This window comes from Calypte anna, chromosome 25 (assembly GCF_003957555.1).
Source record: "Calypte anna isolate BGI_N300 chromosome 25, bCalAnn1_v1.p, whole genome shotgun sequence".
Classification (NCBI taxonomy): domain Eukaryota; kingdom Metazoa; phylum Chordata; class Aves; order Apodiformes; family Trochilidae; genus Calypte; species Calypte anna.
Genome location: NC_044270.1, coordinates 1,939,849 through 1,967,662, shown reverse-complemented (window position 1 = coordinate 1,967,662; position 27,814 = coordinate 1,939,849). Strand labels below are relative to the sequence as shown.

Genomic DNA, 27,814 nt, shown 5'->3' with positions numbered 1-27,814 from the left:
ACCCCACACAGAACCCAGGTTGAGGGGTTCAGGCCCCACATTTGGGGTCCAGCCCCCCACAGACCCCATACTGGGGGGTCCAGCCCCCATTGTCGGGGTTCAGGCCCCATATTTGGGGGTCCATCCCCCCACAGACCCCATACTGGGGGGTCCAGCCCCCATTGTCGGGGTCCAGACCCCCACAGACCCCATACTGGGGGGTCCAGCCCCCATTGTGGGGGTTCGGGCCCCCTGGGAGGGGCTCAGTCCCCACTCTGGGGGTTCAGGCCCCGTCCCGCCGCTAGGTGGCGCTGTTCCCGCCCTGACCGCGCGCAGCCGCCGTCGGGGAGTGGGCGTGGCTTATCCGCCTCCGCTCTGCCATTGGTCGGCTCCACCCCGAGGGGGCGGGGATTATTCCTTCTCCTCTCTGCCATTGGCTGTTTCTAACCTGGGGGCGGTGGTGGGGGAGGGGTCGTGAGGCCGCGTGCGCCCTCCAAAGCGTTCCGGGCGGGAACGGGGCGGTGCGGGGTGCGGGGCGTTCCGGACGGATCGGGCCCATCCCAACCCCCGCCCCGCCGGGAGCGCGGCCCCGGCCGTGTCCGCTCCGCTCCGGAGCACCATGGAGCCCCGCGCAGGTAACGGCCGCTCGGTCCTCCCGGGGAGCGCTCGGGATTTACCTCAGAAAAGTTTTCCGTGGGGCCGGGCCTGAGGCGGAGGCGGCGGCGGCCGCGGGGGTCACGGGCGCTGCCTGAGGGGGCGGCCGCGGGCTCCGCTCGGGTCCCTCCTGGGTTCCCGGTGCCTCGCAGCCGCCTCAGGCCCTGGGAGGCGGTGTGGGGGGGGGCGGGTGAGCCCGAGTTTTACCCCATCCCCCCCCGTGTCCCGGGAGTGGAATTTGGGGAGAAAAAAGGGAGTTTGTCAGGCGGCTCGTGACAGCTTTGCCGCGCTGGCCGTGGGGCTCCGTGTGAGCTGGTCGTGGGTGGGGAGCCCGGCGGTGACTCACGGGCTCCGACTGCTCCGAGGATCCCTCCCTGAAGGGGGGGAAAGAGCTCGGGCAGCGAGGGAGGCGCTGGGGCAAAGGAGGGAATGGAGAGAGGGGTGGGGAGGATCCGTGGGCTGGAGAGATCCTGGAGGTTCTGAGGATCCATGGGGAGATGGGATCCAGAGGTTGCTGGGATCCAGAAGGTTGTGAGGATCCAGGAGGTTGTAAGGATCCAGAGGGTACTGGGATCTGCGAGGTTATGAGATCCAGGAGATGATGGGATCAGGAGGTTATGAAGATCCAGGTGCTGGGATCCAGGAGGTTGTAAGGATCCAGGGGGTTGTGAGATCCAGGGTGAGATGGGATCCAGGAGGTGGTGAGGATCCAGGTGATGGGATCCAGAGGGTGCTGGGATCCATGAGATGATGGGATCAGGAGGCTATGAAGATCCAGGAGGTTATGGGGATCCAGGAGGTTGTGAGATCCAGGGGGAGATGGGATCCACAGGAGGTTGTGGGGATCCAGGAGGTGCTGGGATCCAGCTGGCTGCCTCGCTGCTCTCCCCGTGGGGTTGTTTGGTTCCCCTGCTTCCTGGGGAGGGGATGAGGAGCAGAAATCCCCCAAGCTGAGCAGCTGGAATCTCCACCTCCCGGCTCAGATTTCATCTTCCTGACCCAACCCCTCGGTGGAATCTCCAGTTTGGGTCCCTTCAGGTGGAGCCCCCCTGCCCCTGGAAGCCTCCTGCTGCCTCTGGAAAGTGTGGGGTGGGAGGAGAAGGGGATGGGAGGCTGGAATTGAAACCCGGTTTTCTTTTTTTTCAGAGGGTTTTAGTTTAAAAAAAAAAAAAAAGGCTCGTGGGTCTGATCAGGAGTTTCAGGGGGTCAGAAAGTGCTGTTGGAGGAGGTGGGAAAGGAAGAGGAGAAAAAGGAGAAGGTGTTGAAGGAAAATGAAGGGTTGGCTGTGAGCTTCGGGGAGAATGTGCAGGCAGAGAGGGGCTGGGGGGGTTTGGTGGGGAAAATGGGGCTTTGAACTCCTTGGGTTTGAGGGGTGAAGAGTTGGGAGTGTGCAAAGCCTGCTGAGGGGGGAGGAGGAAGATTGGAGCCTCCCAGAGCTTCCGAGTGCTGGGATTGCTCTTGGTTTTCTGCCCCCTTTCTGGTGAGTCCCTGCTCCCCCCTTGGGAGGGCAGTGGGTGCTGAGCTCTCGAGTTGTGCTGGAAATAGCAACAACCTGGTTGGAGCAGGTGAAATTGTCTCAAACTGCACTTCCTGGCAAAAAAAAAATTAAAAAAAAAAAGGGAATTTATTTTTAGCATTGGCTAAACCAGGGCAAGAGGCAGTGATGGTTCCTCACCTCATCCCTGCCCCTTTCTGGGTTGGTTTTGGGGTCTTTTTGCCTTCAGAATATTTTGGTTTGGTTTTTTTGAACCAGAAAGTTGAGGTTTGGGCTTTGTTCCCCCTCCAAAAAAGGGGAATTGAGGAATCACCAATGGGAAAGGGTGGGGAGAGCCTGGATGGAGCCCAGGCCCTGGTGCTGGGGATTTATTTTTATTTATTTTTTGGGTTTTCACCATCTTGGAGGTTCCATCCTCTGCTGCTGTGATCTCCACCCCAACCTTTGGGGGAAGCAGGTGGAAAATCTGTGTTTCAGAGCAGCTGAGAGGGGGAAATCCTCAGCTTCAGGAACTTCCCCTCCCCTCCTGCACCCTTGGAGCTGATTTTTGGGGAGGGCTTTGGCCTTCACAGGTCCCTTCCCACCCAATCTGTTCCCCTCCAGCTTTTCTTTACTAATATCCCACTTTTCCCACCCTTCCTGGAGCCTGAAGGACTTGGAGACCTTGGAGTTTTTTTTTTTTCCCAGCTGCTGGGTTGGAGTTTTGGAGCCAGGAGGTATTAGGGCAGGTTGCTAATCCCAGGGCTGTGTTTAGGTAACCAGTATCAGGTCAGGGCTGGGAACTGGGAAGGAGAAAGCCAAGAAAATTTCCCTTTTTTTTTTGGAGCTGAGCTGTGTAAATTCCTGAATATTTCTTTTTTTTTTAATAATTTTTTTTTCCCCTGTAGTAAGGAGCAGGGCTCCAAGTGGGGCTGTTGGCAGCTTGGAGTTGCTCCCTGAAGCTTCTCTGGGGGCAAGGGTTGAGTTTTGGGGCTCTTTGTGGGGTGGAAAATCAACTGGGAAGGAAAATCAAAGCTTGGAAAGGTTTCAGGAGGGGAAGAGCTGCCCTGGGAGGTGGTGGCAGAGGGAAATGGGGCTCCTCTTGCTTTGACCTGTTGGGTTTTGAATCCTTTTGGCTTTTCCAGCTCCAGGTGGAGAGTTAATTTGATTAATCAACTTTTCAACTCTCTTTTGAGCCCATCCTGGGGAAACCCAACCCAGTCAAAGCTTTTCCAGCTTGGAAACCCCAGCTCTGGGCCTGAGGAGGTTTTTGTTCATTCCATTGGAGTCTTCTCCTTTTTTTTTTATTTTATTTTTTTCTGGCCAGATTCTATTTTTTCCAGTATTTTCCCCCAAAATCTGCTGGGGAAAACACCACCCCCCTTCCCCCCCCCAAGGCTGCTGCTGTCCCACAAACATCTCTGCAGAGCACAGTGGGTGATTGTCTCACTCCCTGCTATCAAACAGAAACCCTGCTTTATTTTTATTTATTTCTCCTTGTGCAGAAAGCACTCGTCTGCCCCCAGCTTTTATCTTGGGTCCTTTATGCACATTTTTTGGGGAAAAAAACCCCCTAAATTCAAACAAGGAGGGAAACCCTCTAGAATCCAAAGCAGCTCTGGGGGCAGTTTGTAAATAAAGGGGATTTTGGGGGTTTTTTGGTTGGTTTGGATCATTTTTGGGGAACAATTCTGCTTTTTCCTTGATATTTTGAAGCCTCAGCAGGGTGACAGCTCCTCCCAGGAAGGATTTAAATCAATTTTTGGGGGTTTGTTGCCTTCAGGGTTGCCCCAAAAAAAACAAAACAACTTTACAAAGGGTTTACTCAGGGTGTAATTTGGGCTGCAGGGTGCTCTGAGTGCCAAAAAGCAGCCAAAAAAGCCTCATTCTTGCCCCAAAAAATCATGGGAAGGAGGTGATGGAACCTTATCACAAGAGGTTGCCAAAAATTTGGGTTTTTTTTTCCTTTAAATCCAGTTTTTTCCATGCATTGGGGATCTGGCTGCTCTGCCTGCTGAGAGGATCAGCTTGGGAAGGTGGGAGGAAAATTGGTACCTCCAGGGGGTTGATTTTTGGGGGACATTCCTGCAGTTTTGGTCACTGCCAAGTTTGGGGTGGTGAGGAGGGAGCAGGAAATCAGGTTTGGTTTTGCTGTCTTGGTTTCTTTCCCCATTTGATTTCCTTCACCTGCAAATCATCAGAACATGGAAATTGCTGGTTTGGGGTTTTTTTATACTCCTAAATACCTGATTTTCAGCAAATTCCAAGCTCCCTCCCTGCAAGCAAGAAAAAGGTGGAAAAATGAGGAGAAATAACCCCAAAGAGAGGGAGAGGGGCACAACCCAGCACTCAAACCTCCCCCTGTGCCTTCAGCACTTGAATTTTTCAGCTTTTTGGGTTTTTTTTGACATTTTTCACCACTCAGGAGTTTGCAAACCCCAGCAGGCAGTGGGGGTGGGCTGAGCTGCTGCTCTTTCTCCCTAAAACTCCCCACATACACAAAATAATCTCTTTTTTTTTATTTTTTTCCCTGCATACCAAACCCACCAGAAAGAAATTCCCTCAGTTTTTATTTTTCTCTCTTTTTTTTTTTTTTAATTTTTTTTCCTGCCTGCCCAGAGTCCTGAGTGCTGTGGATGGGAAGAAGAGTGGGATTTACCCACCAAACCCAGGAAATTCCAGATTAAAAGCAGGAATCTTCAGCTCTTTGCAAGTTGGGTGCTCTCAGAGAGTTCTTCCCCATCTTTAAAAATAAATCCAGGCTACCAGGAGGATTTTGCCCCAAAAAGAAACAATTTTTCACCAGTTTTGTTCCTTTTCCAATTCCTGGAATTTTCTCTTTTCCTGCCTGAGTTTTTCCCCCCCTTTTTTTTTATTTCTTCACATCCCAAATTCTCAGGTGAAACCTTTTTTTCTTGGGCATTTCTCCTCTTGAATTTTTCATGATAATTGTGTGAAAATAAAAATAAATAAATTCAAAGCTGTTGAAGGTTTTTAGGTGCTGCTCTCTGGAATGCAGAAATTCAGGGTTTGGGGAGCACACCCCTTCCTGACCCCAAAATCCTCCTAAAACATCACATTTTTCTTAAATAAACAAACCCAAACAAACCTTCCAGGGTTTTTCTTTTTTGCTCCCTTCAGGGAAGGAACTCCAGTGCTGGGGCATTTCTTTATTCTGCAGAAAAGTGGAATTTGGGGCTATTTTGTTGTGGGTGTTTTTCTGGGTGGTTTTATTGTTGCTTTTTGGTGGGTTTGGTTTGGTTTTGGGGTTTTTTTACCTTTCCTTGGGGCTGCCAGACCCCAGCTCCACCACCTCCACATTTAGAATTTAATTTGCTTTTCCCCCCTCATTTTCCCAACCTTTGGCCATCCCAACACGTTGAGAAAATGGCAAAATGGGTGATTTCCCAATTAATTCCTCACCCAGCCCCAAAACAAACTTAATTTTGGGGTGAAGAGGTTTCTTTCCCCCTTTTTATGGTTTTTTTTTAACGTCTGCCAGCAGATCTTTTGCCTGCTCCTAATTAATTGGCTGAATTAATGGTTTTAGAGTTTCTGAGCTGTGCTGAGCCCGTCCTCTTGTTCCCAGCTTGATGGGGAAGTTCTGAACCCCCCATCCAGAACTTCCAGGAGGGATCCATGAGCCCAGGACCTCGGCATGGACATCGTCCTCTCCGACTTTGTTCGCTCAACGGGGGCAGAGCCAGGGCTGGCCAGGGACCTGCTGGAAGGTAAATCCAAATTAGGGAGAAAAATGGGAAAAAAACAACAAAACCCAGAGTTAGAAGAAGAGGGGGGGGGTTGGGGAGGTGCTGGCTGAGTTCCCAGGGTTGGTGGTTGGGGAATTTCTGCCTTGGTTTCTTCTTGTGCTTGGGTTGGGGGATGGAATTCCCAGTGCTGGGAAGGAGAAGGCACCAAGTGGTTCCTCACCACCCTTTTTCCTTCAGCCTCACAGCAGAACTCCAGGAATGGTTTGGGTTGGGGTGTTTTTTTTTGGGTGGCTTTTAGAGCAATGCTGCTTTCCAGAATGCTTGAAGGAACAGCTCTAGGTGAAGGCTGGCAGCACCAGAGGGGGAATTATCCAGGGAAAACCATCCCCTTCCTGGTCCTTCTCATTCTGCTCTGGGAAAGGGGTTGAATCCCAGCACCAGAACTCACCAGGTTTGCAGGTGCCTCGACCTCCCCTGGTGCTGGGGAGGCTCAGGGCTGGGTGGCTGCTGGATTTCTGCTCTGAAACTCTGAGAGGAAATCTGGAGGAGATTCAAGCAGAGATTCCTCCAAACTCCAGGGCTCTCTGGTTGATTTCTTGGGACAAATGACATTTTTTGGGGGTCACTCCTCCAGACTGATTGCAAAAAAAACCCCAAACAAAGCCCTTCCCAAAAAGCAGCCAGCTGGGAAGGTAAAGCTTCAAATCAGTTCCCACTGGGAGCTGGTCATTAAATGCTGCCAATTACAGCTCTCCAAGGAGTCTGAAGGACTTGGGCTCCTTCCCAAGTGTGATTCCTTCTGGGAATGAGACATAATGACTTCTTTGTGCCACAGCTGATGGGCAATAAAAGCAATTGGTGGTTTTTGGGTCCTCTGTTTCAAGTTGGTTTTCTTCCTGCAGTGGTTGTTGTGGTTATCAAAGAAAATAATCTGAGTTTACCCCCAGTTTAATTTTTTCTCCATTTATTGCAGGTTTGGAAGATTTCAGCTCATTGATCTCTGTTCTTGTCCTTGCAGCTTGCTGGGTAGGGCTAAAAGGAGAGGAAACTGCTTCCTCAGCTCCCCCAAATTCCAAATTATTTGCTGAATAATTAATCAAGCCAATGATGAGCTTTGTGGGAGCCACCACTGCTCCCCTTTCTTTTTTTTAATTTTTTTTTTTGGGGTGTCAGCTCAAAAAAGAATCAGGTGGCCACCTCTTAAACCCTGACTGGAGGTTGAAGAAGCCAAATTCTGAAGGATCAGGTCCCAAATTCAGGGGTTATCCCCCCATGGGGTGGGGGGAGAGGGACCTGGGGGCTCCTGGCTTTGGTTATTGTGGTGACCCTGCTCCTCTTCATTTGGCAGCCAAAAAAAAAAATGAATTTCCTGGCAAAATTCTGTCTTGGAGTGTGGCCAAGAAGGGAATTCCTTGTGCTGAACTTGGGACACTTTTCCCAGAGAGGTGGGAGGTGCCTGGAGAACCTTTCCTAGTCAGGCTGGAGGGGGCTCTGAGCAACCTGTTGTGGTTCAGAAAATCTTGGATGGTTTTTTGGGGAAAAAACCTCAAAGCTCCTCCAGCTCCAACCCCCTTGGTGGGCAGGGACATCTCCCACCAGCCCAGGTTGCTCCAAAGTTGAAGATGTCCCTGCTGGTGGCAGGAGGTTGGACTTGGTGACCTTGTAAGGTCCCTTCCCACCCATGAAATGTTGTGAGTGGATGAAAAGGGGACTGATTGGGACCTTGTGTAGGGTTTGCAGGTATCTGGGGATCCCTCTGAGGTCTGGATGGTTCTCTGCACACACGGGGCAGCAGAATCCACATTTCCAGGCTCAGGTTCATGGTTCTGCCTCTTCCAGAAATCCAAATCCTGGAGAGAAACCCAACTTCTCCACCTTCAGCTCTCGGCTTGGATGTTTTCAGAACCCATTTGGGGGATTTCTTTCCCCCAGGATTTCTTTCTCACCATTTCTACCTCCCCTTCCAGGCAAGAACTGGGACCTGAGTGCAGCCCTGAGTGATTTTGAGCAGCTCAGGCAAGTCCATGCTGGAAACCTCCCCCATTCCTTCAACGAAGGACGTGGCAACAAAGCCCTGGAAAAAGAGGCAGCTCGGCCCGGGCGGCCGCCGCTCCAGAGACAGGATGAGATTGTCCAAGGTCAGTGCCCCAAAACTGAGCTGGAGCCACCACATCTTTTCTTTCTGGTGCTTCTGCAGCTCCCTGAGGTTGATCTCTTGTCCAAGAAACAAGAAGAAACAGCCTCAAGTTGCACCAGGAGTGGTTTAGATTGGAGATGGGGAGGAACTTCATCGCTCAACGGGTCATTAAAGCCTGGCCCAGGCTGCCCACCAGGGAGGTGGTGGAACTCCCACCCCTGGAGGGCTTTGGAAGCCCTGGAAAGACAGAATGTAGACACCTTTGAAATACTGGGGAGGGATGGGAGGCTTCTGTGCCCATCTGTCCCTCTTGAGTCCCATCCCACAGCACCCTGAGGTCCAGACAAAGCGGGTCAGTGCCTTGCTTTGAGCTCCTCTGGCAAGTCACCATGGCTTTGGGCATGCCACAGTCAGCTGGGGGAAGATGGGACAGTCTGGGCCAGGAGACTTGTGGCACTTCCACAAGTGGCTCCCATGGCTGAGGGCCATGGATTAACTCTGGGCTTGGAGGTGATGACCTTAAAGGTCTCATCCAACCAGAAGGGCTCTGCTTGTGCACCACTCAGGGCTTTGTCCACCTCCTTTTTCTCCCCAGAGAAACGTCTGTCTCGAGGCATCTCCCATGCCAGCTCCACCATTGTCTCCCTGGCCCGTTCCCACGTCTCCAGCAATGGGAGCAGCAGTGAGCACCTCCTGGAGATGCCCATCTGCACCTTCCAGCTCCCAGACCTCACCATCTACACCGAGGATTTCCGCAGCTTCATCGAGAGAGACCTCATCGAGCAGTCCATGCTGGTGGCCCTGGAGCAGGCTGGTGAGTAGGGTTTGGGTGGGATTTTTGGGGTGAGGCCAAGTATTTTATCCCTTGTGGTGTGGGGCAAAGTGTTGGGGAAGAGCCCTGTGCTCCACTTTGGGTGTGGTCATCAGCTGAGGAGAACTCAACGAATGTTCTTGGTGTCTTCTCACAAGGAACAAGGAGAAAATGGCCTCAAGTTGGTCCAGAGGAGGTTTAGGTTGGAAACTGGGAAGAATTTCTTCACTGAAAGAGTGGTCAAGTGTTGGACCAGGTTGCCCAGGGCAGTGGTGGAGTCACCATCCCTGGAAAGGTTGAAAGAACCAACCTGAGGGACGTGGTTTGATTGGTGTGGTGGGGTTGGGTTGATGGTTGGACTTGAGGTGGAAGCTCTTTTCCTACTTCCATGATTCTGGAATCTTTAAAGTGATTATCCCAGCAAGTGTTGAAGGCCTCAGGTTGGATGGACCTTGGAGCAACCTGGGCTGGTGGGAAATGTCCCTGGATGAGGTTTAAGCTTCTTCCAAGCTTCTTGGAGTGGGGTGGACAGGCAGGAGGACACCAAGCAAGATCTCAGGAGCTTTAGCTTAGCTCCACGTGCCTAAAAGACCCTTCCTGCTGAGCTCACAGATGTTCTTAAAGTCAAATGGTGTCCCAGGAGCTTTCCTGTGATAAATATTCTCCTGGTTTGGAGACCAACACCTGATCCACCCGATCTCCTTACGGCCTCGGCGCTTCCCATGCAAATAAACCTCTGAGCTCCAGTGTTGGGTTCCAGAGTTGGGGCACAACCAGGTGGTTCTGCTTTTCCATTGCATTCCTGGGGCTTCTTCCTGGCAGAAGGAAATTAAATTGTGGTGACATCATCCTGGGGAGCTTTGAGAGCTTCTTGAGAAGGTCTTGGTGGAGCTGAAAGTTTGTGTCTTGCTGCAGCTTCCCCGTTGGTTGGTTTTTTTGTCCCAGACTTTTAATGTTTTGAGCCCACTAAATGGTTTGAGTGGTTTTTCAGCCACTCCATGAGGTGTCTTGATTCCAACCAACCCCAAGGTCATGGTGGGTGCTGGATCCGCCACATCAACAACCTGAGGAGCAGGAGGCACCGAGGTGGTGGGGGGTGTTGGATCCATCATGTGGGGGGTGTTGGATCCAGCCTGGAGAGCAAGAGGCCAGGTCACCCCCAGAACCTTCCCCTGTGTCATACAGCAAGGGTGGCCTTGTCATCACAGCCCTGCCTTCCCTGGTGGCCTCAGGGGAACCATTTGGATCTTCTGGGAGTCAGTCCTGGTCTCCAAGCTGGGAGAGGCACCATCCTGCTCCTTCCTCCTGCCGTGACCTCTTTAGGTGGTTCCTCCTAGAGGAAAAGAGGGGATTTTACCAAACCTTGTTGCCTGCTGGGGACAAACAAGATACTCTGCAGCAAAACCAGAGCTTGGAAGGGTCAAAATGTTGAGGGAACATCTTGGTGCTGGTGGATTTCAAGGTCTTCAGAAGAGCTCTTGGTGCTCGAGGTGGTGGCGAGAAAATTCCTCGTGCTCTGGAATCCACTCCTTCTCTTGGAGCTCTCAGGGCTGCCTCCTAATAACCTCCTGTGGAGAAACACGTGGATTGGAATACTTTTGGGAGGCCTCTTGACCTTTCCAACGCCTTGATGACAGCAAAACATTTGAGAAGAGGACTTGGGGAATGGTTTGGAGGTGACTTCTCTTGCGTAACCGAGGAGTTGGGTGGCGCTGACTCCACCCAAAAGAGAAATTCCTCCTTGAGGTGTGGCCTCCTCCAGCTTGGCCTGGAGGTTGCACAACCTCTCGAGCTGAAAAGAGCAGCAAAACCATCCTGGAGGGATGGGAAATAGGTGGAAAAAAACCCAACAACAAAAATCAACTTGGAGGCACTCACAGGGGGGGTTGGTGCCAGGTGACGCCGTTTCACTGCTCAGGAGTCACCATCCCACCTACAAAACACTTCAGGTTCCTTCCCCTGGCTCTAGGAAGGGAAATCTCCCACCTGAGCTCTGCTTTTTGATCTTTTGTCTCTGTTTCTGGGTGTTTAAACCCCAAGTTGAGCTCCTCTCCTGCTGAGGCTGGACAAACAATCTCAAGAAATCCCCTGGTTGGGCACCTTGGGAAGAGACCACGCTGAGGGGAGTGGGGGAAGTGGGAAAGTTTTCCTCCTAAAACTCAAATGCAAAGTTGTTTTGCTTTTTGGGGGGTTTTTTTGTTTGGTTTTTGTAAGCCTGAGGGGCATCTCCCAGTCCCTCCCCAGAAATAGTGGAAAAGCTACTGGAAAAAGTGGTGGCTCCTGGTTTTGAGGATTAGGAGTTCTAAGTTTTGACTCAGCCCATCTCCTGGTGAATGTTCAACCTCAGCTCCTGCTGTGCTTGCCTGCACATCATTTCTTTCTTTTCCCTACCTTCTATTTTTAGACCTTCCTGCCTTGAATCCCTCCAAGTGCTTTAGATATTACCCAAAATTTGCTATTTTTAACTCACCTGGAGCTCTGGCCGTTGGGGTTTTCATCACTAAAGCTGCTGCCATCAGCAGAGCTCCTGAGTCTTGTGCCTGAACCAGGAGGTTTTGCCCCCCATGAATTTTGCCATCTCCCCTCTCCCTTTTTTCTTGTTTTTTGCAGCTCCCATCTCCCCTTTTTGGTCACTTTATCCCCTTCTTACCTTCATCACCTGGAGCTGCTCCTCCCTTCCAGTGCCCCCACTGCAACTTCAGCAAGTTTCCAACCTTGTTAAGGTTTTTGGGAGGGGGTCAGCTCATCCCCCCCAGGTCCCAAGCTCCCTTTTCACTCTCTCCACTCTTCCCCCAGGTCGTCTGAACTGGTGGGCTAACGTGGATCCCAGTTGCCAACGCCTGCTCCCACTGGCCACCACTGGAGATGGGAACTGCCTCCTCCACGCTGCCTCCTTGGGTGAGTGCTCAGCAGAAACCACAAAACCCCCTTTTACTTCCAACCCTGTGGAATTTGCCACCTTCCAGGAAAAGAGCCCAGGGCTGTTTCTTTAGGGGAGGAGGAGAGAACCTTGGGGGGCAGAAGAGTTGGGTGGGGATGCTCATCCCAAGTCACGACCCTCAGGCTCTGCTGGAGAGGTTGAAGGAAAGAGGGTTCCAGCTTCCCAAATGCCTCTTCCTCCTCCTCCCCCATCTGTCACATTTCCCTGGATTTCTGCAGGGATGTCACAGAGCCATCCCTTCCCTCCTCTGCCACCTTGAAGTTTCAACTTTGACTCCATCATCCTCACCCTAACAAATTTTTTGGAGGTTTCCATCAGCAGGGGCAGAAGTTTCCCTCCTCACTTGCATTTCAGACCCAGCCAAAGCACAGTCTGCTTTAACCCAGGCTTGGTTATCAGGTAAAGAAACATTTAGGCCAACAAATTGAGTGGTTTTCTTCTCTTTTTTGCAGCCAAACTTTTTTTGCTGAATCTTTAGAGACATTGAAAACCAATTCCACTGCCTGAAAAGTTTCTGCAGGTGGAAAAGATGTTCCCAGGAATGAATAAATTCAACTCAATAAATCACATCAACAAATCACCTCAGTTCAATAAATCACATCAACAAATCACATCCAGTCAATAAATCACATCAACAAATCACATCCAGACAATAAATCACATCAACAAATCACATCCAGTCAATAAATCACATCAACAAATCACATCCAGACAATAAATCACATAAAACTCAGTTTGTTTTATTATTTAAATTGAAAAATTTTGCATTTCTCCACTTTTTTTTTAAAAAAAACCACCCCAACCCAGTTCTGATTTATCTTGGCTTGTGGCAGGTTGGGTGCCAACCTCTGGTAATCCTCCTCCTTCCCTCCTCCCCTGCAGGGATGTGGGGTTTCCATGACAGGGATCTCATGCTCCGGAAATCCCTCTACACTTTGATGGATAAAGGGGTGGAGAGGGAAGCCCTGAAGAGGAGGTGGCGTTGGCAGCAGACCCAGCAGAACAAGGAGGTAGGAACCAGCCCCAAAAACCTCTCCTCTTGCTGGGGGAGAATTAAAAAAAAAAAAAAAAAAAATCCTAAATAAAAACCCCACGTGGATTTTTTAGGGGTTTTGAGCTTGGCTGGGCCAAAGTTTAAAGGATGGGTTCAGTTTATTCTTGGGTTGCAGTTTGGGGGGGAGGCAAATGTCCCCTTCAGACATGAGAGCTTGTGCTGAGCTTTTCCAGCCTGGTGGTGACCTCTGCAGTGCTCAGATGAGCCTCCTGGAGCCAACTCCTTCCCCAAAAAAAAGGAAATTCAGGAATTTGCCACCTGAAGAAGCTGCTGTGGTGTCCCCTGGGAGAAGAGGTGACTTTGGCAAGGGGAAAAAAAAGAACCAAGCTGACCAGGTGGTAAAAACTTGAAGGGCAAAGCTTGGTTTTATGGATCTATTTACACCACCTCCTCCAGAAGCAGCGGGGAGCAGAGCTGCAGGCACTGCCAGGTCTTAAAAAGCTTTCAGAATCCCTCTGGGTGTTGGGATCTGGTGGATCCCGAGCTCCTCCTTCCCAAGGAAATTCCAAAAGCAACAGCCCGGGGGGAGGATGTTGTGTGGGATTTCCCAACCTCCTCCTGGTGTTGGGTTGCTGAAGCTCAGGGAAGAAGAAATCATTTGTGTTGACAACAGATTTTTGGGTGTTCCTGGGTGTGGCCTGGAGGTTTTCTTGGAGGAGTTGGGGTGTTGGGGTGTCAGCTCCTGTGCTGGAGCTGGAGGAAGGGCGGGGAGGTGGCAGAAAGGAGGTTTTGTCATCATAATAAAAAGGAAAAGTGAGGAGAATGCAGGTTTGCCTGTGCTGAAGTAGTAACACAACCCCAGAATTGGGGTTTTTGGGGTGCTGGGGGTTGTTTGGTCATTTTTGGAGGATTAATTGTGTCTTTGGGCTGAGCCAACCCTCCCTCACTGAGCAAGAATCAGCTGTAATCCTGGAAGGATGCAGTGTTGAGAGTAAAGGTTTCCTCTCATTGTAGGGGTTGAAATGTTGAATTCCACCCTCAAAAAAAAAAAAAAAAAAAAAAAAAAAAATGGGGATTTTGGGGAGATATCTCCCAGTCTGCTTCGAGAACTTGCTGAGAACCAGGGATTATTTTCTTATCAGTCAAGCAAAGCCGCGGCTGCGCGTCCGACCCCGGCGAGGTGGGGAGAATTATTTAGGAAGAATGATTTAGGAGATTTTTTTTGAGGTTTTGTGGCTTTTTTATGGGTTTTGGGTTTTTTTTTTTGCAGTCTGGCCTCGTTTACACAGAAGAGGAGTGGCAGAAGGAGTGGAACGAGCTGATCAAGCTGGCTTCCAGCGAGCCCCGCATCCACTACGGCACCAACGGCTGCGGAGGGTACGGAGTGGGGAGGGCAAGAAATCAAATGTTGAGATCCCAACCATTTGGAGGATCTTCCACCCTTCCTGTGAGCAGGTTGAGGGGTCAGATCCAGCACGGAGGGTTGGAAGGCTGAAAGAACAACAAAAGGTCCTTAAAACATCATGGGAAGTTTGGTTTTTTGGTGGGGTGGATGGCTCCAAAATAAGAGGGGGAAAGAGAAGCTGGAGGTTCCTGTCCCCCACAAACCCCACTTTAGAGGCTCTTGAGATAAGAATCTCCCCAAAGTGCCTGGAAACCAAAAAATACTTCAAACCAGGATATTTTTTTAAGGGACCTCCATCAGAAAACCTCAAATCAGAGCTGAGATCAAACTCGTAGCATCCTGCAGCTCTCCAGCTCTGCCTCTCAGGGCCTCGTCCTCTTCTTAAAAACCTTCAGTGAAACCCTCGGGGGGTGACAATGATTTATTTTTTTTTCCTCATTCCTTCAAGTGTTGAAAGCTCTGAAGAGCCAGTGTATGAGAGCCTGGAGGAGTTCCATGTCTTTGTCCTTGCCCATGTCTTGAAGAGGCCCATCGTGGTGGTGGCAGACACAATGCTGAGGGACTCAGGGGGTGAAGGTAAGAGCAGGATGGTTTGGTTTGGTTTGGTTTGGTTTTGGCTTTTTTCAACCTGTTTGTGCCCTCCCCCACATGGGGAACTCCATTCCCCACGCATCGTGTTTTCCACGAGTTTTGTTTCCTCTCAGAGGAGCAGTTTGCAGAGTTCATGAGTCAGGTGGTGTGGAGGAGTGAAGCAAGGGTGGGTTTGTTGTTGTTTTTCTAGAAAACCCAGGTTCCTTTTGCAGCCTGGTGTCAGGCAGATCTATTTTGGGTTGTGGTTTGCTTTGTTTTTTCTTAGTGTCCCTGAAGCTGACAGATAATTGCAGGTGAAGCTTTGAATGAAGCTCATTCTGGAGCAGTTTGGATCCCAAAACCTCTTTTAACTCTTGAAATGATGATGGGAACTCATTTTCCCTCTTCCTTTCCAGCCTTTGCTCCCATTCCCTTTGGAGGCATCTACCTTCCCCTGGAAGTCCCAGCCAACAAATGCCATCGTTCTCCCTTGGTCTTGGCTTATGACCAAGCCCATTTTTCTGCCCTGGTATCCATGGAGCAGAAAGAACCCACAAAAGAGCAAGGTAGGTGAGAAACCCTCTTTCTAGCAATTTTTTGGTTACAAACAACACCTGGAGATGCTCAGAGTCAGCTTGGATGAGGCTCTGAGCACCCAGGAGATGGCTCTGCTCATGGCTGGAGCTTGCTGGCTCTGGGGGTTCCCTCCCAGCCCAAAAAACAATTCCATGATCCCAAACAATTGAGATTTGCTGTGATGCCACCAGAGCTTCTGTTGGGCTTGGAGGACACTGCCAGCATGGCCACCATGGTGAAAGGCTCCTGCTTTTGGGGACACTAAAGGTGTTTTCTCTGTCCCTCTGGCAGCTGTGATCCCCCTGACGGACTCGGAGCACAAACTCCTCCCCGTGCACTTCGCCGTGGACCCCGGGAAGGAATGGCAGTGGGGGAAGGATGACAGTGACAACATCAAGCTGGCCAGGTTGGTCATTTAGAGGCCACATCCCTCTGTCCCTACAGCTCGGGAATGGAATTGGGAGAATAAAATCCTAAATGTTGGCAAGGACCTTCAAGATCATCAAGTCCAACCCCACCGTGCCCACCAAACCGCGTGGTTTGGGAGCCCCTCCAGGGCTGGTGGTGCCACCAGTGCTTGAGCACCCTGTCAGGGGGGAGAGGGTTCCCAATCTCAACTCTTGTGGCTGGATGAAAGTTGGACTTGGGGTAGGAACCCCTCCAGTGAGGAGGGGAAGAGTTTTTCTTCTTAATAGCTCTGATTTTGGGACATTTGGGCGGTGGCATCGCAGGAGCTTCGTTCCTACAGGATAAAGTGAGGCTGCAGCATCTCATCTGGAGAGGCCTGGAGTCCCCAGAAAAGCCCCCAGCCCTCTGCTTTCAATAGAAAAAAGGATGAATTGGGGTTTTTTTCTTGACAAGTGGAAATTTTCTAAGCAAACATCTTCTCTGAAGCTTTTTTTTGGGGTGAGGAGAATCATTCTGAAACTCACACCGGTTTGATCCCTGCCTGCTGTTTGGGGTTTGGGGTTTTTTTGTTTTGTTTTTTTTTTTTTTGTTGCTATTTGCCTGACCTACGAGGAAGAGAATTTGCCAGATTAGTTTTGAACTCATGAGAAGCCTGATTTGGACACTCAGCAATCTTCTTCTTAATTCAGGTTGGGTTTTAACCACCAGCTCGAAAAAGGCAACAAGAAAAACGTGGGTTTTTTGCAGCACCACCAGCTCGGTGCTGTTGCCTCAAAAGGGCCCAATTTTCATATCAAGCCAAGAGGCAAACAGGTGTAAATATGAGAGAATTTCGATGATTAAAAGGAAGTGGAACCTTCAGACAAATTAAAATGCAACTTTTCTCCCCCTTGTTTTGCCATTGCAGCGTGACGCTGTCTCTGGAAGCCAAGCTGCACTTGCTGCACAGCTACATGAATGTCAAATGGATCACGTTGCCTTGTGACATGCAGGTGAGGAGACCCAGAGGGATTTTTCTTCACTCTTTATTAATTATTTAAACCTCCCTCCTGCCTTCCAGCAGGCGCAGGAGGTTTCTTTGTGCCACCAGGAGCTGGGGCTGAGCTGATGAACCGCTTGGGTTTCTCTGTACGTTTCGTTTTTCCCTCCTGGTGCAAACACAAAGCTCATCCCCAGGGATCCCAACTACTGGGTTTTTTTTTTTGACCCTGCAAGCTGAAAGGTTTTTCTTTTTTTTTTTTTTTTTACCCTCTCTCCTTTTAAGGAGAAAACTCCCCAAACTGCCCCACGAGCTGGTTTGCTCTCTCCACAGCCCTTGAGGTGTTGTTTCTGTAGCTCAGGTGGTGACATTTTGGCTCTGAGGTCCTGAAGGAGCTGCCCACCCTCCTGCCAGCCATGCCCACCACATTTTTAGGAAACCAGAGAGGGAATTCTTGCCTCCCTCCTCCCCACCAGCCCAACCTTCCCCTTCCAGCCTTTCCCCCAAACACTCGGTGAGGCCGAAACCTTCACGGATGTGCAGGAGGCACCCAAGAGAGCGTTGGTTGGTTGGTTGGTTCTTCAAGCTGGTGGCTGCTCCATTTCACCTCCAGCCTCCAAGCTTTTTCTCTGAGGGACTTGTTGGAGTTTTGATGGTTTTATTTCCCTTTCTCCAGGCGCCTTTGGCCCAGCCAGAATCTCCAACAGCCTCGGCGGGTGACGACGCTCGTTCCGTGGTGGAGTCGGGAGAATCGGACAAAGAATCCGTCTGCAGCAGCTCAGCCAGCAATGGGGGCAGCAGGGCTGGCAAGGAGAAAGAGAGGCCAAAAAGAGAGCGTGAAAAAGAGAAGGAAAAAGAGAAAAAAAAGAGCAGACTCGGTGGCAAATAAACTGGGGAGTTTCGGGAAGACTTTGGGCAGCAAACTCAAAAAGAACGTGGGGGGGTTGATGCACGGCAAAGCTCCGAAAGCGGGAGGAGGGCTGAGCAACGGGCAGGGAGACACCTTGGAGAAGAAGAAAAAAGGATCTTTGAAAGCAAGGAAAGGCAGCAAAGAGGAAGCTTCTCCAGGAGATTTGTCAGCTCCTGTGGAGAAAACCTGCCCGGGGAAACCAGCTCTGGAGAAACCATCGGATGCCTCCAAATACAGCAGCGACGTCAGGCTGAGCCTCGGCATCCTGCGAGCGGCCATGCAGGGGGAAAGGAAGTTTATCTTTGCTGGCCACCTGAAAACCAGCACCAGGCACCAGTACCAGGAGGAGATGATCCAGAGGTACCTCCTGGATGCTGAGGAACGCTTCCTGGCCGAGCAGAAACAAAAAGAAGCAGAGAAAAAGGCCTTGGGGAGTTCCTGCCCCGCCAAGAAACCCGAGGCGGAAGGGAATAAGAGCGAGGAAGAGCTCCTGAACCCCCCTTACCCTCAGCCTCCCCCCACCTACACCATCCACACCCCGGAGTTGGCCATGGGGGCTAAAATAGCTGCTTTTCCCACCGGTTATTCCGGGGTTTTCACTTTTCCAAGACCTTCCCTGGTGAGCAGCTTGGAAGGGCCACATCCCCCCTGCTACCCCGAGGGCCGGCGCCAGGTGGCCGGGGGCTCCATCCTCCCTCCTTATGCCACTTTACCCCGGCACTGTCCCCAAGGGAGGGCAAATCTCTACCAGCCCAATCCTCCCCATCCCCCGGGGAGGTTTTCTCCCACGGACATGGAAGTCCATCCTGTTTTTCCATCGGATGGTGAGGGTCCCAGCTGCCTCCTCCTCCCCCCAGCCCCGGCCAGCAACGGTTACAGGGAGTACCTGGAGCAGGAAGCTTCACAGAAAGGGACAGGGGAGAGAAACAAAACCCAACGGGTTCTTTATAACATCCAGCAGACCAAATGCAAGCAACCCAACTGCAGTTTTTATGGACATCCTGAAACTGGGAATTTTTGCTCCTGCTGTTACAGGGAGGAGCTGAAACGCAAGGAGCGGGAGGCTCTGGTGCACAGGTTCTGAGCACCTGACCCCACCACTGCTCTTGGGACCCATGAGAAATGGGGAATGCAATAATATAGATTAATTTTGGGGTGTTTGTTTGGTTTTGTTTTGTTTTGTTTTTTAACCCCTCTCTCCCCATCTGTGGGAGGAGGGAGCGCAGCTGGACGAGCTGAAACATGGGTGAAGCAAAGCAAACCAGAGCCCTCGGTGGAGAGAGGAGGAAGATGGGTTGAGCTGAGGGTGGAAAGGAGCAGGAAGAGTTCTTCAGAACCACCCAAAACTTTGGGAGAAAGCAGAGGGGGAGCAGCACCTCCCCAGCTCCTTCCCTGGGCTCCAAGTGCCCGGGACGGAGCCGCCATTTCAGTCGCAAACCTCTGAAAGGAGAGATGATCTGTTGGTTTTCTTTTTTAACACTGTTTTTATTTTTTATATATATATAATTTTTTTTTTGGCTGGTACTGAGCGAAACCTCGTTGGAATTGGACAACATTGAGGAGATTTTATTTTTTTGGAGGGTGGCTTCCAGCCTGACACCGTGGGGCTCTTCCCAGCACCCGCAGCGGGCTCAGCGCTCGCTCGACTTTTCTTTTTAAAATATTCTTACATTTTTGGTTTTTTCCCACAAGGGGGGTCTGGGGGGGGTTGTCACAGCGCTTGAGTGAGTTTGAGGTTTTTTGCATTTTGTTCCCTGCAGTCCTGTGCAAAAAAAAAAAAAAAAGAAAACAACACAACCAAACCAACAAACCCCCCCCGGGTTCGCCGTCCGCTCGCCCCGACTTGGAGTGGAGAGAAGCCCCAAGGTTGGAGGCTCCACCCAGCAATAAATGGGTGTGGGGAAGGAGAGGACCCCGTGGACACCCCCAAAAGCCCCAAAATAACTTCTTTTTGGGTTTTTTTTGGTTTGTTTTTTTTTTTTTTTCTACTTGAGCAAAGCTACTGCCGTACTACCTCTGTTCTGCTGAATTGAATTAACTCGGCTCCATTTTGCTGAGCCACCAGTAACTGACCTTTAGGCTGAGGAATAGTAAATAAATTAATTAAAAATTAAAAAAATTAAAAAAAAAAAATAAAAAAAAGACTATTTTTGATAATAGGGCTTCAGAGTGAAAGGGTAAAATGAAAAAAAAAAAAAAAAAGCAACCAACCTGTTACTGACACCACCACCTTCCCTTTCTCCCCATCCCAATCCCACTCTGGGTGGGTTTAATTAATTCCCCCCTGGGTTTAATTAATTAATTCCCCCTTGGGTGGCTTTAATTTCCCCTCAAACTGCTTCAATCCCTCTCTTGGGTGGGTTTAATTTTCCCCAAAGTGGATTTAATTCCCCCTGGGTGGGTTCAGCTCCCACGGGGGGGTTTAATTTCCCCCCAAAATTGATTTAATTTCCCCCCAAAATTGATTTAATTCCCCCCGGGTGGGGTTAATTCCCCTCCCCCGGGTGGGTTTAACTTTAGCACTGCAATATTTGCACAAATACTTTAAAATTTTGGGAGGGTTTTTCTTTTTTTTGTTGTTTTTTTCTCTGTAACTCCAGCTCCCAAACCACCCCTGATCCTGTGACAGAGCAAGGTTCGGCGGTTTTACCACGTGAAAAATAAAAGGAATTCTGATGATTTGAAGCTTTACCACGTTCCCTCATGGTTATTATTAATTTTATGATTCATTTTTGGTGGGTTTTAGTTCATTCTGGGCATCCAGCTCTGCAGTCCCTTCCTGTGCTCACCCCAGCAAAAAGGGACAAGAGGTTGAAGCCTCACCTAAAGCTTTATTCTCACAAAAACCACTTCTGATTCTACCCATTTGACCAAAATCCCAGAAATTTGGGCGTTTTCAGGACAACTTGTGGGAGAAATGCCAAAGAGCAATTTTTCCCCTCAAAAAAAAAGCAATTTAATTCAGGGGGGGAAATTCTGCAGGGGGGGAATCGCTGCCTCTGGGGCCATCTCTGGATTCCCCCCAAACAATGAAGTTCAATGATTAAATTTATTTTTTTTAATTACAAAAAATGCTTTTTAGAATTATTAGCAATGATTTTTATTTTTTTTTTCCTGTAGCCAAAGCAGGGGATGCTCTGCCCCCCCCCAGAGATGATGCTTCCCTTGGGGGGTTTGGGGGAATTTCTCTTGGTTTTGGTTAAACCCCTCAGGATGCTGCTGTTGGCACTGATATTGTATTTATTTTATTTTATTTTATTTATTTTATTTTATTTTATTTATTTTTTTGGGAGGGGGGAAAAGCCACTTTTATGTTTTTTGGGTTGTTTTTGTTGTTGGGGGTCTTGCCCACCCCAGGCTCCCCCTTTCTGGTTTTTCTTGTTAATTGAGTTTGGAGCTTTTTTTTTCCTTTTTTTTAATAAAAACTCCCCGGGCAGCTTTTTGCCTTTTTTGCCTTTTTTTTGCCTCTTTCCTCTGCTCCCACCTTGGGAATTCAGCCCCAAATTCCCTCCCCCTGCCTCAAATCTTTTTTTTTTTCCTCCTTTTTACCTCTCAGCATCCTCACTGCTGCCAACGGGAAATTTCCTTCTCTTTACCTCCCAGATTCAGCTTTTTGCCTCCCAACCCCCCCTGAATTCAACTCAAAATAAAACCCAATTTTATTTTTTTATTAATAAAAATTTAACTCGGAAAAAGCCCAAAACCCAAATGAAATTCCCTCATTTTCCGTTGGGATTTTGTCTCCCCAGTGGATTGGTTTTTCCCCGGTTCCGTTTCGTTCTTTTATTTTATTTTTTTTCCTCCTTTTGAGGCTCCCCCGTCCCCCCCCCGTGTCCCGTGGGTGTGGGGTTCGGTTCTGGGGGTTCCTTTGGGTTCCGCAGAGTTCGGGGAGGTTTTTTTGTGGTTTTTTGTTTGTTTTTTTTTTCTTCTTTTCTTGAGGGGGGGGGGCGGTGCCGCTCGGGACTCCCGGGGCTGCTCCGGGCCCGGCCCAGTCGCGGTTCCGGTCCCGCCGCCATGAGCCGCCGCCCGGCGTTCCCTGGGCTGCCAGGTTGGACCGGAACCGGGGGGGAGACGGGGAGCGGACAGGGAGGGGAGGCGGGGACACGGGGGGACAGAGGGGACACGGGGGGGGATAGAGGGGATACCCGAGGGGACAGGAGGGGACACAGAGGGGGACACGGGGACACACGAGGGGCAGGAGGGGGCACGGGGGGACGGGGGGGACACCCGAGGGGGACACGGGGGGGACACGCGAGGGCGCACAGGGAGACACGGGGGGGACAGGGGGACACGGGAGGGGACAGGGGGACACAGAGGGGTGGACCGGGGGGACACGAGGGGAAAGAGGGGGACACGGAGGGACAGGAGGGGATGGGGGGGACACGGGAGGGACACGGGAGGGGCCACGGGGGACGCGGTTCGGCACTCGCGGTGCCCCCCCTGCCCCTCCGCAGGGGAATCGGTGCTGGAGGCGGCGCAGGGAGCGCGGCTGCGGAGCGGGGCGGGGGACGGGAGCGTCCCCGGGACCCTCGTGTGCACCAACCGCAGGGTTCTGTTCCTGCCCCGCCAGGTGGGAGCCGAATCCGAACCGGAACCAGGGGTGGGAAACGGATAAAAGGAATTGGGGTCGGGACGGGGTGTTTGGAGCAGGTACCGGGAGGTACTGGGGCTGTTCCGGTCCGGATGGGTTGGGACCGGGATGGGAACCGGGACCGGGAATTGGGTCCAGGATTGGGAATGGGAACCGGGAGTGAGGACGGGTCTGGCACCACCCGGTACAGTGGGTGCTGTTCTGCTGGACATAGGGGTCAGGACTGGGATGGGGATGAATGGGTCAGACTGGGACCAGTACCAACCCATGTCCCACCCTGGTGTGGGCCCAGGGACATCCCCCTCTCCCCTCATCCCACCCCATCCCTGTAGGATCCAGGGATTTGATCCCATCCCGTGGGCCCAGCGGGACCTCAGCTCCACCTCTGGGCTTGGATCCTGACCCATCCCGGGGATCCCATCCTCACCCCCCCCTTTTTCCCCCTTTTCCCCCCACAGCCTCCTGGCTCCCACCTCTTCCACCCCAGCACCCACGAGGTGGCCTTGTCCTGCATCCAGGAGCTGGTGGCAGGTACCACCCCCACCCCCATCCCCCCTTCCACGGGTGGGGGTCTCCAGCTTTTCCTGACCCCCCGGATCTCCTCTCCTGGCAGTCAGCAGCTTCACCAAGCCCCAGGTGCTGAAGGCCTCCACCCCCCTGAGGTTCATCCCTGAGGAGCTGCTCCTCTCCTGCCGGGATTTCCGGCTCCTCCGCTTCCACTTCCAGCAGGAGGTGGGGGCTCCCCAGGCGTTTCGGGTGAGGAACCAACTCCAAAAGGTGGGGAGGGACACCAGGAGATGTCACCTGGAGGGGAGGTGTCACCCAGAGGGAGGTGACACCCAGAGGGACCTGGAACCTCTGGAGTGGTGGGGCTGTTCCTACCTCCTGGTGTCCAACAAGACCTCGGGGGGCTGCAGACCCCCCCAGTCCGACTGTAGGTTTCCAGCAGGGCCCTACAAGAAAGGTGTTGAGGGGATTTTTTAGGGTGTCAGGGTAAAGGTGCTTCCCCAGGAGGGTGGGGAGACACTGGAGGAGCCCAGGGAGGTGCTGGAAGTCCCATCCCTGGAGTTTTGGAAGGTGGGAGGGGTCCCTGGGTGGGGCTGGATCATCCTAAAGGTCCTTTCCAGGACAATCCCAGGATTTTGTGGGGTGCCATTGGCCTTCTTGGCCACCTTGTTGCCTCCTGGTCACCCTTCTGTCCCCCAGCAACCCCAGGTCCCCTCTCCAGCAGCTCAGTCTCCAACCTCTCCTGGTTCTTGGGGTTCTTCCCACACAAATCCAAGATTTTCCAGTTCTTCCAATTCACTGATTTTCTCCTTGCCCAACTCTGGAGGGCAGCAGAACCTCCTGGGGTGTCAACCACTCCTCCCCCCAGGTTGGGGTTGGTGGTTAGGGGACCTGGGGGTGGTTTTTCCCCTTATTTTAGGGCTCTGGGAGGTTTTTTCCCTCATTTTAGGGCTCCCCCTGGCTCTGGGAGGTTTTTTCCCTCATTTTAGGGCTCCCCCTGGCTCTTGAGGGTTTTTTTCCCTCTTTTGGAGCTGCTTGGTTGTCCCCTCCAGGTGGCCAACGCCATCGCCCAAGCCCGGGAGGCATCGGGGTGGTCTGGGGACAACGGGGAGGGACCTGGGGGTTGGTGCTGTGGCACTGAAGAGCCCTGGGAGGATGAGGAGGAGGAGGAAGAGGGGAGGAGGATGAAGGCTCAGCCACCACCCTGCTCTTTGAGAACTGGAGGGACTGGAGGAGGAGCTGAATGCGTTGGTGCCGCGGCGCTGGAGGGTGAGCGCCGTTCAATGAACGCTTCGATATGGCCACCAGGTACCACCCGGGGTTAGGGGGGGCTGGGGGGGTCGGGGGGGCCACACCCCTCCCCCAGCACCCCAAAATTGTGAGGGGGAGGAGGGGGGGCATGTGGGAAGCAACCCCCTCAGCCTGGGTGCTGGGGTGGGGGAAGTCTTTGTTTTGGTGGGAAACGGGTGAGACAAAATGGTGGTTGGGGGCTAAAGGGGGGTGAAAGGGGGGGTGAGGGGGGGTCGGGGGGGCTCACCCCATGTCCCCCCCCCCACCCCTGCACCCACCCCCAGTCTCCCACGGTACCTGTGGGTGCCCAGTGGGCTCCTGGACCACGACCTGAAGAGGATCTTCCCCCACTTTGAGGAGCGCCGGGTGGCGGTGAGTGGGGGGGGACAAAATGGGGGGGTCTTGGGGGGTCCTGGGGGGTGGGGGGACACAGGAAGGGTGGAGGTGTCACCTCCTGTCCCCCCCACAGCGCCTGTGCTGGCACCACCCGGGGGGCAGTGACCTCCTGAGAGCTGCTGCCTTCCACCCCGAGTCCCAACCCGGCAGCGAGGATGTGAGGTGAGGGAGGTGGGATTGGGATGGAGGGGATGGGAATGGGGTGGGATTGGGATGGGGAGAGGTGGGATTGGGATGGGGGGGATGGGAATGGGGTGGGGGGAGATGGGATTGGGGTGAAGGGGATGGGATGGATGGAATTGGGGTTGGAATGGGAGGAGATGGGATTGGGATGGAGGAGGTGGGATTGGGATGGGTGGAACTGGAGTTGGGATGGGGTTGGAATGGGAGGAGATGGGGTTGGGATGGAGATGGGATTGGGTGCCCCAGGGGACACCTCAGGGGTGCCCCCCCACACCCGTTCCCACTTTGGGGGTGTGGGTGGGGGGTCCCTTTCTTGCTCTCCCCCTCCCCAGGTGTCTGGAGGCTTTGCTGCTGGGGGGCCGGGGTCCCTGTGTCCTGGTGGACACCTCGGATCTGCCCACCCTGGGGGACATCCAAGGGTCCCACCTGAGGCTGCGGGCACTCTGCCTGCCAGGTGAGGGGGGGGGGACACTCCCAGGACCCTTGGGGACCCTCCCTCATGTCCCCAAAATCCTCTCCTGACCCCCCCACCTCCCCACCCCCTTCTCCAGGGGCAGTGGGAGAGGAGAAATGGCTCTCGGCGCTGGAGGGGACGCGGTGGTTGGAGCACGTCCGGTGAGAGCCTGGGGACATCTGGGGACATCTGGGGACATCTTGGGGACAGTGGGGACATTGGGGACATCTTGGGGACATCTTGGGGACATCTTGGGGACATTTGGGGACATCTGGGGGACATCTGGGGGACATCTGGGGACATCTGGGGACACCCAGGGGGACATGGGGACATCTGGGGACATCTGGGGACATCTTGGGGACATCTGGGGGACATCCCTGGGGGGACATCTTGGGGATGTTCTGAGGGGACATTTAGGGGGTATTTTTGGGGTGCTTTGGGGTAATTTGGGGAGGTTGTGAGCACTTCGGGGACAGCTCGGGATATTTGGGACTTTAGGGACATTTTGTGGGGGCTTTGGATGTTGGGGACTTTTTGGGGACATTTGGGAGTAATTTGGGGTCATTTTGGAGATACTTTGGGGACATTTGGGGCACTTTGGAGAATGTGTTTGGGACATCTGGGGATATTTTGGGGACATTTGGGAGAGACTTTGAGATATTCTTGGGACGTGTTGGGGGTAATTTGAGGATGCTTCTGGGGTCCTTTGGGGACATGTTGGGGATAATCTGAGGACATTTTGGGGACATTTTGGGACATTTTGGGACATGTTCTCCATCTCCCCCCAGCACCTGCCTGAGAAAAGCTGCTGAGGTGGCCTCACTGCTGGCAGGGAGACTCTGCTCTGTCCTCCTGCAAGGTGGGGACAAAACAGGGACAACCCCCCCTGTGTGGGTGTGTCCGTCCCCCCCCTTTTTTTATTTTTTTTCTGTTTTTTTGGTGTCCCCTCCCTCCCAGAACCCTCAGACAGGGACCTCAACTGCCTCCTGGCCTCCCTGACCCAGCTCCTGGGGGACCCTCACGCCAGGACCCTCCATGGCTTCCAGAGTTTGGTGCAGAGGGAGTGGGTGGCATCAGGACACCCCTTCCCCCAGCGCCTGGGGATCCTCAGCACCCACCCCCGACAGGAGGTGACACCCCCGACCCCCCCCTGCTCCCCCCTGACCCCCCCTCCTCAGCCCTGACCCCCTCTGATCCCTCTGACCCCCCCTTGAGCCCCCCTCAACCTCCCTGATCCCCCCTGACACTCCCTGACTCCCCCTGATCCCCCTCTGCTCAGACCTGACCCCCCCTGACCCCCTCTGACCCCCCTTCCCCCCCCCTCACTCCCCTGATCCTCCTGATCCCCCCTGACCCACCTCTGCTCAGACCTGACCCCCCCTGACCCCCTCTGACCCCCCCTGGCCCCCCTTACCCCCCCCTCATCCCCCCTGACTCCCCCTGATCCTCCCTGACCCACCTCTGCTCAGACCTGACCCCCCCTGGCCCCCCCTGCTAAGCCCTGACCCCTTCTGACCTCCCATGACCCCCCCTGACACTCTCTGACTCCCCGTGGCCCCCCCTGACCCTCCCTGACCTCCCCTAACTCCCCCTGACACCCCCTGCTCAGCCCTGACCCCCCCTGACTCCCCCTGGCCCCCTCTGATCCCTCTGACCCCCCCTGACCCCCCCCTGGGCCCCCCTGCTCAGCCCTGGGGGGACACCTGGGGCATCCAGACCCAGCTCCATCCCTCCCAATCCCACCCATCCCATCTCCCTTCATCCCATCCCATCTCATCCCTCCCATTCCCATCTCCCTCCCAATCCCACCCATCCCATTCCCACCCCTCCCAATCCCACCCATCCCATCCCATCTCATCCCTCCCAATCCCATCTCCCTTCATCCCATCCCATCTCATCCCTCCCATTCCCATCTCCCTCCCAATCCCACCCATCCCATTCCCAGCTCCTTTCATCCCATTCCCATCTCATCCCTCCCAATCCCACCCATCCCATTCCCACCCCTCCCAATCCCACCCATCCCATCCCATCTCATCCCTCCCAATCCCATCTCCCTTCATCCCATCCCATCTCATCCCTCCCAGTTCCATCCCTCCCAATCCCACCCATCCCATTCCCATCTCCCTTCATCCCATTCCCATCTCATCCCTCCCAATCCCACCCATCCCAATCCCCTCCCTCCCACCCCCATCTCCCTTCATCCCATTCCCAGCTCCATCCCTCCCAGTTCCATCCTTCCCAATCCCATCCCTCCCAATCCCACCCATCCCACCCCCATCCCCATCCCTCCCACCCCATCCCTTCCCCCCTTTATCTCACCCCCCTCTCCTCAGGCTCCCGTTTTCCTCCTTTTCCTGGACTGTTCCTGGCAGCTGCTCCGCCAGTTCCCCTTGGCTTTTGGCTTCACGGAGACTTTCCTGCTGGCTCTGCACGACAGCAGCTTCAGCCCCTGCTCCAGCACCTTCCTCTTCACCTCCCAGCACCAACGAGGAAGAGGAGGCCCTGTAAATATGGGGGGGGGGCTCCCCCGCCCCCCAGGAAACACCTCGACACCTTTGGGAACAGCTCCGTGCCTCAGTTTCCCCCAAATTCCCCTCTTTCCCCACCCCAATGCTTTAAATTTAATTTTCTTTTTTTTTTTGTCTCTCAGCCTCGTGGCCAAACCTACACCCCAGTCAGTGGGTGCCAGGACCCCCCCCAAACCCATCCCCCCCCCCCCCGGGGGTCCCTGGGGTGCTGGGGAAGGGAGGGGGGGATGCCCCCACCCCCCCCACCTCCTCCCAGTTACCCCCAGTTTGGGACTGGGGGCTTCGCTACGGCCGCCAGCACCGCTCCTGCTTCAGGA

The 27,814-nt window shown here is 53.1% G+C and overlaps 2 protein-coding genes across 3 annotated transcripts; both read left to right on the top strand.

Annotated features, from left to right (window-relative positions):
- Positions 1-502: 502 nt before the first annotated feature.
- Positions 503-20,239, top strand: OTUD7B (OTU deubiquitinase 7B). The gene is given in 13 exon segments (XM_008504588.2): positions 503-614; positions 5,697-5,838; positions 7,785-7,955; positions 8,550-8,768; positions 11,562-11,663; positions 12,589-12,716; positions 13,971-14,077; positions 14,554-14,681; positions 15,092-15,241; positions 15,543-15,657; positions 16,567-16,651; positions 17,315-17,497; positions 17,499-20,239. Coding segments are annotated over 12 exon segments (2,595 nt in total). The 5' UTR covers positions 503-614; positions 5,697-5,765; the 3' UTR covers positions 18,633-20,239.
- Positions 20,240-21,545: 1,306 nt separating this feature from the next.
- On the top strand, positions 21,546-25,250 carry MTMR11 (myotubularin related protein 11). 2 transcript variants are annotated; one of them, XM_030465219.1, is made up of 7 exons: positions 21,546-21,596; positions 22,003-22,118; positions 22,598-22,670; positions 22,753-22,895; positions 23,699-23,954; positions 24,221-24,308; positions 24,406-24,494. In XM_030465219.1, the coding sequence occupies exons 1-6, from the start codon at positions 21,563-21,565 to the stop codon at positions 24,268-24,270; spliced, it is 672 nt and encodes a 223-aa protein (XP_030321079.1). In that variant the 5' UTR covers positions 21,546-21,562; the 3' UTR covers positions 24,271-24,308; positions 24,406-24,494. The 2 variants fall into 2 exon arrangements, with proteins under 2 accessions (XP_030321079.1, XP_030321080.1); XM_030465220.1 differs by lacking the exons at positions 21,546-21,596; positions 22,003-22,118; positions 22,598-22,670; positions 22,753-22,895 and adding exons at positions 24,848-24,969; positions 25,067-25,250 and having other exon boundaries at positions 23,863-23,954.
- Positions 25,251-27,814: the final 2,564 nt, after the last annotated feature.